The sequence below is a fragment of the Pan troglodytes genome, chromosome 4 (assembly GCF_028858775.2).
Source record: "Pan troglodytes isolate AG18354 chromosome 4, NHGRI_mPanTro3-v2.0_pri, whole genome shotgun sequence".
NCBI classification, from domain to species: domain Eukaryota; kingdom Metazoa; phylum Chordata; class Mammalia; order Primates; family Hominidae; genus Pan; species Pan troglodytes.
The window spans coordinates 38,042,920-38,052,451 of NC_072402.2; the positions used below are offsets into that span (position 1 = coordinate 38,042,920).

Below are 9,532 nucleotides of genomic sequence, written 5' to 3' on the forward strand. Positions count from 1 at the left end.
CTGAAATAACTGGGATGTTTTATGTCTTCTTTAAGCAAGGGCACTTAGATTTTTTAGCTTTCCTATATAAAGAAAGAGAATGCATCATTGGCCTGATAGTGTGGGGAATAATTTTTTTATACCATCTCTGAAGATTAGAGTAGGAACTAGAGAGTCCTAAATTATGGTGGTTGTTTATTTTTTATTTTAACTTTTCTCATTTGAACGTTAGAGGAAAATACTACAATATTGTTAGGTGATTTTTTAAATAATTGGGAAAAATACATTGCTTTGTGTAAATTCTCTAAAACTAAATCACGTGTAAATGCTTTTTGTCCTTCACTATTAATTCAATAGTGTAATGGTTTAACTTTAAAATGCAATTTTATAGTCAACAAAATAGAATTTTTTACAACTTACAAATTCTCTGCCTGTTTAAAATGTTCTACTATAATAACTCAAGGTAATAAAGATTTATAATTTTAAATCCTTTGGCAGATAGCGCTCCAAATCACTATGCTTTGGTATTGATGTTTAGGAGGCTTATTCCAACCAGTATTTCTTACATATAATGATCGTGCGACTTCATTACACATTTGTCAACTTTGGACTAATTATTTTTATACAGCTAGGGCAGGGCACTGCATCTTGTGATCGTCTTTCTTACTAATAGGATTCTGTCTGCTTCAGCAGGCAGTAATTGAAGGCTTCATGTACAGAGTACAAAAAAAAAAAGTTTTAGCCTGAGTGGGTCATTGTCACAGCTTCTGGTAACCAGTAGAACAGAAAGCACAAGAAAATTGAACTCAGAATAGAAAAATCAGAAACCAGGAAGACTATCCAAGAGAAGAAAAAGCATGTCTTAGAGCTGTTGCATTAAGTATAGCAAATCTGATTCTGTGTAAAAAATGTTATGTTTGTGACTACCCTGGAGACTGACGCAGCCTCTCAGATAAATACTTTTAAATTCATGCTGTACTGTTAATGTTAATTGTTAGAACAATTGAATTATAGGATTTCTTTTCCTTCTAACAAAGAACATGTATGATTTATAGCCAGTTTGTTACAAATCTTAAAAAGTATAGTTTAAGTGCACGGAGAATAAATCTGTGTATTATAGATATTAGATTTTTTTCAAATTTGTTGTTGCTATTTGGTCTGTTTTTATAATTATGACTATAGTTAAGACAAAATAACTTTTTAAGAAGAGTGAAACTTTTTTTTATTTAGCTTTGACAACCAGCTTATTCTGTCTTTTTCGTAAATCTTAAGAATTCTTATAGGCTTCAAAGATTAAATGTCAGTTGCTGGAGATAATAGACAAAGACATTTAATAAGATGAAATACAGATATAGCCAAACAGTTTTACCTTCTCAGTTGGTGATTACAAACAGCAAGTGGTTGGTGGTAGAATGAAATGAAAAATATCTAGATGGTGTCCTTTTAATAACATGGAGCCCGTCATACACAGGCAATACATCTTTAACTGTCATCGCACTTATTTGTTCTCATTTGTGGTGTTACTGCTTTTCGAGGTTGATTGGTCTCCCTGTAGTCCCTCCCTGTGTTACAGCTCCATTCAGAAAGGCTTTGTATTTTTCATTGCTGGTGTCTCTTTAGGGAGAGGGGACTAGGCGATATTTAAAATGTTTTAAATCTTTAAAGGCAGAAATGTAAAATATATGAGGAATCAAGTCCGCACGCTTTGAATTACACATTACTACAAAATCAAGTAAACAATTTTTGAAGAGAGGACTCTTCCTTCTTAATGTTTTTGGAACAATAATAGATTATGTGTGTATTAGGTAAATAGGAAAAACTTTATCTGTTGACTGATAAAAACAAATTATTATGGGTGCGTTTTTGTATATATGAAGATAATTTGTGTGACCTGGAATCAGAATGCTTGAGTTGAGATTTCTGCTCAACCAGAAATTTGGTGTGTGGCCCTGAGGAAGTTCTTCAACTTCTCTGGGCCTCGCTTGCCTCATCTATAAAGTGACCTGCCTCATAGGATTAAATGAAATAATTCCAGTGAAGCACTTAGAACCCACTGCCAGAACACAGTAAGTGCTTAACAAATGATAGCTGCTATCATCATTATAGTGATCAAAAATTTCTCATGCCTTTTGAAAAAATGTTGTCACAGTGTGTTCTTAGTTCAAGGCCAAGTACAGAGGTTCTGATGTCAGCCATTAAGTTTAGTATATAAATATCTGACCCACGCTGACTTTATAATCAATGTTTCTGACATCCCAAAGCTAGCTATTTATTACTTATGAATTAGTACTCTTTCCATAACTATTTTTTGCATGTATGTTGAAGCATAGCCTGTGCAGGAGTTAAATGATGAATAAATCTGGGGTGGTGGTTTTTGCCTTCCGAGGGCCAAAACAAACCAATTTTGATCATGCTGTGTTCCAATTAAATATATCCTTTCTGAACTGTGAAATGAGAATGTCAGAACATCTGATCTTCTAGTCTTCCGCTTTAAAACATTGCTTCCACCATTTGTGTCCACTAGAACATAGAGACCTAGTTAATAAAGGCAGTAGCTTTTACACCAGCTAGCAGATTATGTTGCTAGGATGATTTGCTTAGCGTGTTTCCATTGCAGTGTAAGCAAATGCCTCTTTTCTTTCATACCCCTATTCTTTATAGTACTGAGACTTTTGTGGCAATAGGATTTCAAAAATATGTCCAAGATACTAATTCTAATCTCTGTCAACATACTGACACCAAAATTGACATTTGTCTCTGCCAACTTTATATTAATTGTAACATTAACTCTAAGTTTTTTAATAGAAAAGAGATAAAATGTGCCTTGGGGCTGTGCAACCCTGAAATTCAAACAACAGTGCTTTTGTGTTCCTATTCAGGCATAATCTCCTTCTCTGTGGTCCCAAGGCACAAGTGTTAAGTAAATAAAGGGACTAATAAGACTATTGTTTACATAATTATAACCCTGTCAGAAATAGGGACCTCTGTTGAAATATTTGTTGAGTGAATTACACACGTGATGACCGAATCTGTGGGAAAAGTTGCATAAATGAATGGGAAAATAGAGCCACCTCATATCCTTTGGTGACGTGGTTTTACAGGAATATAGAAACAGCATTCTCCTATGAAGCAGAAGAGCCTGAAAAATTTAGACAAAAGAAATGCATAAACCTGTGAGGAGCCTTAGAAAAGAGAGATCATTTTAGGGCTGGTGATCTTTATGTTTCTCAAAGATGAAATTGAGGTACCTAGTTCATAATCTCTCATGTGTACGTCTGAAAAGCAGATGGATGTGTGTGTTAAGAGGTTTATAAAAACCTCTTTAAAAACATTGGTATGATTTATATTCCTAAACTGGTTACTTACAATTGCTTCTCTCAGTAGGAATACTGCTCTGTCAGATTCCTTGGAAGTTTTCAGCATGCTTGTAGAGTGCACAAGCAAATGCCTAGGAAGATTTTCTAACATATTTTGTTGATAGCCCATTAGCTAACATTTTAAAACACAACTTCAAAGTGTTTATAATATTTGAAATTTAGTAAAATTAGCATATCTGTTTTGGTTTGGATACATTATTCTAATTATTGTTGGACAACCTAGTTCATGATTTTATTTGTCCAAAAATGGCTTGTTTGGTTTTAAAAAAATTAATGTGTTATGAGATCTTGATGTTATTTTTTTAAAAACCCAAAAAAGAAATTACTTTTCATTTAAAGAGAATCTGCTTCCTGCTTAAGTGGCTAATATTTTAATTAAGTCGGGAGTGAAGTTTTTCTGAGTGTCTCCTGATAAACTCCCTCTTTTATGTTGATGGTAATTAAACAGATCCCTGTGGACACCATGGGCTCTGTGCAAGGCCCATGCTAATTGTCAGACACGAGACACTGACCAGTTGGTTTGCTCTTGAATAGTCCGCAGCGTGCTGTTAGCGCGGCAGTTTTATTTTTATGTATTGTGAGCTGTTGTCAGGGCTAACTGGGTGCCATTGTGGCTGAAGATGTTGCGCAAATTGAGGCAGATGGCTCAGATTCAGACACGTGTCATATAGAAAGGGGCAAGGGGATTGGCCCTGCAAAGTGGGGTCACAGCAGGTCACAGACCTGCTCTACACTTGTTAGTGTTTTCAAAAGCTCATGTGCAGCAACTTTGTTTTTCTCCAGTCATCCCTGCAATCAAACCCCCTCCCCCAAAAAGTGTGTAGAACATGCTTCATGTGGAAAATGGAGGCTTGGGAGGTTCCTGTCCTCTTCCTTCATGACCCTGAGGCTCAACTGTGCATGCAGAATGAATTAGCAGGATTGACAGAAGTTCGTTATGCCTGCAACGGCTTTTCAGTCAATTGCAGTGCTTAAAAGGCTAGTTTTGCTTTTAGTTCCGTGGAATCAGTAGGTTCTTCATGTCTTGGAATTTAGAGTTAGAGCGTTAGACCTCCAGTTTCCTCTGGAAATGTTTTTGTTTACACTCTACAGCAAAAAGAAAGATCTAATGTCCTAAACATTTCAAAACAAAGAAAAAGGGAAGCGTGAGGTTGCACTTAGCTGTCACGTGATTTTGCTTCATGTCATCATTAACATTAGAGATTTAATTTGAATATTGTTACATGAGTGAATTCATTGAAACTTAGTAAGAATTTTATAATGTACATAAAATTATCTAACTTATTACATAATCATTTTCAGATATGAGGAGTTAAATTTTGAAGCTCTTTGAGAAAGGTACCTTTTCTTAACATGTTTTAAAAATAAAAATACAATGGCTTATTTAAAATGTCCCTATGCATGGTGAAATGGTAAATACCAAGTGGATGAATGGTTCTCAAATATATTGTAATGGAGAATTATTCACATGCATCTATTGTTTAAACTAATAAGTAAAATAGACTTCCTTTTTCTGTTCTGTTTTAAATGTGCACTAAAATTACCTGCTTGTGGTTAGCATGGGCTGGACAGTTTATTGATTTTTCAGAAGAATGCTTGGCTTTGGGTTTTTGGCAATAGGGAGCCTGCAGCAAATTATTTCATTTGACAAAAAAGAGTTATTTTAATCCTATTTGAATGTATGCTATCTCCTTTACCCTCCCCATCTCATGATAAAAGGTCTCTCTTTTTTCTCTTCCAGGTTTGCAGCTAAAACTGTGCACAGTGGGTCATTGATGCTAGTCACAGTGGAACTGAAGGAAGGCTCTACAGCCCAGCTTATCATAAACACTGAGAAAACTGTGATTGGCTCTGTTCTGCTGCGGGAACTGAAGCCTGTCCTGTCTCAGGGGTAACCTGCTTACATCTGGACTTTAGAATCTGGCACACAACAAAAGTGCCTGGCATCCACTACTGCTGCCTTTCATTTATAATAATAGCCCTTCCATCTGGCAGTGGGGGAAGAATACACTCTTGACATTCTTGTCTCCTGCTTTAGAATGCTAGTGTGTATCTATCATGTATGCAATACTTTCCCCCTTTTTGCTTTGCTAACCAAAGAGCATATATTTTACTGTCAGTTGTCTCAACTCTTGAATCCATGTGGCGTTTTCTCTGTCCTGCTGCTTCTTTTGGCCTCCTCGTTTTCCTTCTCTTTTTCGACAATGGTAGACATGAATGAGATATTTAAAGTTCATTGGAAATCTTCTTCCCTACAGCAGTAAGCAAAAATTAGCAGAGATAGTCTAAATGGCCTCTCAGCTTGGTATGTGAAAATGAGATCACATACTTTTTAAATCCAAATACAAAAAATATAGTCTCTGCAAGATTTTGTTCTTTGAATTTCTTGATATTGTAATTGATTATTGATAACTGTCATCATGAAATTATCTCTCAATAATAAGATAAATAAACTAGCATATGAATCATATTTGTCTTTGCATTTTTAATGAGAAACTATTAATAATCCTGAAGTTCATATGCTAAAGTTTTCTTATTTTAAAGCAAGTATTTTGAGTGTTACATTATGCAGAGAAGCAATGTGGTTTAGTTAGCGAAAGAAAAACCACTTCCAAACCAAGTAAATTTTCTACTTATAGTTTACTCCAAGGAAAAAAAATTGGTGTATTTAATAACAAAAACAAAAATCTTCATGTTGCAAAATAAACACCTTCTAGGTAGTTTTGATCTATTAGTAGATATCTGATTATGTGGCCTGCTGAACAAATTCTTTGAATCTCATTTTTCCTTATGCCCAACTTTGGAAACTAACTAGCGTAAACTTATAGAAATGTTTAAAACTAGTTATATGATCAACATATTAGCATCTTTTCCTAGAGTATTTATTTTATTTGCTACCTTAAGTTACTGTTTTTAAGGTTGTTCTATAATCAGAGAACTTTTCTAATACTTTCTTACCTTTTTAAAACCAGCTGAAATTTTACTTCCTTTTTGAAGCAAGGTAATGGACTTTCAGGTAGTATAAGCTACTCAGTTCTTTTTGTATAGAGCCACATACATAGTGATTTTTAAAAAGTAAAAAGGAAGTGACTGTACATTGCTTGAAGCATTATAGGAAGGCTGAAAAGAAAAGAATGGAATTTTCTTGGAACATACATATTGAAAAGAACAAAACAGAGTCGAAAAATTATTTAAATTTTCAAGCTGGTGGGATGACAAGAGTAAACAAAATTGTTAAATTTTCCTGCTCCAGAAATATAGCCCTGAATCTCCGGGAAGAGAATGTACAGAAGTGCAATGTACAGAAGCCACGTGTACATTTTGTGCCAATTCCGTACCATGTGTACATTCTGTACCATTCTGTGCCAATGTACGGAAGCCACGAGTTCCACTTCCCTCTGGAGCCTGGGCGCTGTGGTCACACACCCAAAAGCCCCTTTGTAATCGCAGGTCGTTGGCATTTCCATATTAGCCTTATTGCTCAGAGCTTCATAACTTTGAATTTTAAGTCAATAACTTTTTGAAATGTTAGACAGAATTTGACAGGTTTAATACCTGTTTTCTGAGGAAGAAAAAAAAATTATCCATGCTGTCTTCAGGCAGAGGGAAAGTGCATGTTGTGATTGAGAAAGGTCTTATTTTTCCTTAAATTAGGACACTCGTCTTTAAAAGATAGCTCACACATTTGTATTTTTTTAAACTAAGGAAATTTAATTAGGACTTTACTTTTGACTAAGTTATTTTTGGCTGCTAACTTTTAAAAGTATGTTAAATCAATAATATAATGTAGTATGAATCAGTGAACAGTATGTATCGATTGTAATGTGCGCTACCAGTTGAAACCATTTTATGACTAGTAGCTTAATATCATTAAAATGTTTTTCACGTAAAACAGAAAAATGACCAAAGCCCCAAGTTAAAGGTTTGGTTTTTTTTCTTTTGTGATGTGGTGATTCAGAGTTCCTTGCCTCATATTTCCTTTAACTTTGTCATAATCCATGATTATCTTTAAATTGTTCCATTGAGTCGAGTTAGTCAATGTTGAATTCTTAATTCTAGCTATATTTTTTCATTTTAATGTTCACTTAATGGGACATTTTATGTACACCAATCTTGAAGAATGGCTCTCATAGTATATTTCAGACTAAGCCTCATTTTTGATATCACAATACATTTGCTTTATTTATTATGAGTTTTTTTATTCTAAAGAGACTGTAACAATGCATTTCTCAAATTAAAATACTGTATACTTGTCCTTCTCGATAACTATTTGCAAACGTATGAATAACTTGATAGCTTACAAAAAGTTTGCCCTTATAACCTGTGTTCCTGTTGTTAAGAATTTAAATGTTAGACAAGATAAGAATCCAGACTGATGGAAGATTTCAAAAAAAGAAAAGTTGGACCAGCTAAAAGAGAACCTAAGATCTTTCCCCTGACTTGTTTCCTCTCTGTAGTCTCTCTGACCTTCTAGGGAACTTTGTTTAAAGGGAGAAAGAAATCCTGTTTTCACAAAATGAGAGAGAAAAAAAGAGCACTATGTTTGCCAGCTGTGGTGGCTCATTCCTGTAATCCCAGCACTTTGGGAGGCGGAAGTGGGAAGATTACTTCAGGACAGGAGTTCAAGACCAGCCTGGGCAACAGAGCAAGACCCTGTCTCTAAAGTAATTTAAAATCTAGCCAGGTGTGGTGGTGCATGCTTTTAATCCCAGCTGCTGGGGAGTCTGAGGCAGGAGGATAGCTTGAGCCCAGGAGTTGGAGGCTACAGTGAGCCGTGATCATGCCCCTGCACTCCAGCCTGGGTGACAAAGTGAGACCCTGTCTCAAAAAGAAAAAAAACAAAAAAAACAGAGCCTTTCTATTCCCTTTTTGCTGAAAGACTATATCTACTGTGAATGTGGAGAACTACAGTAAACTTCATCAGGGGTGTAGTAAAATATAAGTTATGCTCTGTACTTACTCAAAAAACGTACAATCTAATTGGCAATAAACGAAGGAATGACCATGTGGACCTCCCTAAATTAGTGAGCCCTGGTTTGCAAATGAGTGTTGCTTACATCCTAATACAGGTTTGCCTCCGCCCCACCCGCACTTCCTTCAGGTGCCAAGTCCTGCAGCTTGGCAGCCCCAGAGGCCTGCTGGCCCCAGCTTTTCACCTCCACGGCCTCCTTACACAGGTGACCGCACTGGACTGGCTGGCCATGGGGGACACACTTTTGTTCTTCCATCAGTTGGGGTTGATTAATTGAAAGACAATGACTTCTCGACTGTGCTTGTTTATCTTCTTAAGTCCTCTTCCCCGCCGGCTCCCATCCCCCTGCTTTCTAACCTCAGGAAACATTTTCATGATCAGTTCATCCTCTTGTATCCTACTTTGGTAACATGACTTTTTTTTTTCTACCGCTTTTCAGCTGAGTTGTGGAGTAGGCAGAACTTTATTATCTGACCTGGGAAGCTAACCACTATGTGATACTGTTTTCTGAGAAAAATATGTTAGATTCCACATGGTAACTTGACAAACAAAGTTGAAACATAGCTGTTTGAAAGCTGAGATGGTTTGTGAGAAACATTGTGAGGCAGTGTGGCATGATTAATTGTCAAATAACACCAGTAAGTACCTTTGAGTTTAGGGGAAGAAGTGATTAGTGGGCTAGAGAGGTCTGAGAAGGTTCCACTGAGGCAATGAAATTAGCTAGTTCTTAAAAGTAGGGTGGCATATAGAAGAGAAAACAGAGTTTCTAGGCATGGGAGAAGGGCAAATATGTGATTCTCAGCTGAGGCTGTATCTTTTAAAATGTTTTGAAAATACCTTTGTGCAGAAAGCAACACTGGCCACACCTAAGAAAGCGATGCTTCCCCTCCCCCTCCTTGCCCTCACTTCTCTTTCCCCTCTCACACAGTCCCTTTCTCTCAAAGCCATTCCCCATGTCTCCACCTCAATGGCCTGTGGTAGTTTAGAGCAGGGGTCCCCAGCCCCTGGGCCATGGACCACTACCGTGGCCTGTTAGGAACCTGGCCCACAGCCAGAGGTAAGTGACAGGCGAGCTCTGCCTCCTTTGATATAAGCAGCGGCATTAGATTCCCATAGGAGCACAAACCCTACTGTGAACTGCACATGCAAGGGATCTAGGTTGCATGCTCCTTATGAGAATCTAAATATAAATGTGATGTACTTG

The 9,532-nt window shown here is 36.6% G+C and overlaps 1 protein-coding gene across 3 annotated transcripts in view; it reads left to right on the forward strand.

Annotated features, from left to right (window-relative positions):
- AP3B1 (adaptor related protein complex 3 subunit beta 1) overlaps positions 1-5,826 on the forward strand; it is a 291,912-nt gene extending 286,086 nt beyond the window's left edge. For 2 of the 3 annotated variants that reach the window (XM_517689.8, XM_063811142.1), the window contains exon 27: positions 5,098-5,826. In XM_517689.8, coding sequence (XP_517689.2) covers positions 5,098-5,251 — 154 coding nt within the window. In that variant the 3' untranslated portion in view covers positions 5,252-5,826. Of the gene's footprint in view, positions 1-4,658; positions 4,695-5,097 lie in introns of all 3 variants that reach the window. The other variant, XM_063811141.1, reaches the window with a different exon arrangement.
- Positions 5,827-9,532: the final 3,706 nt, after the last annotated feature.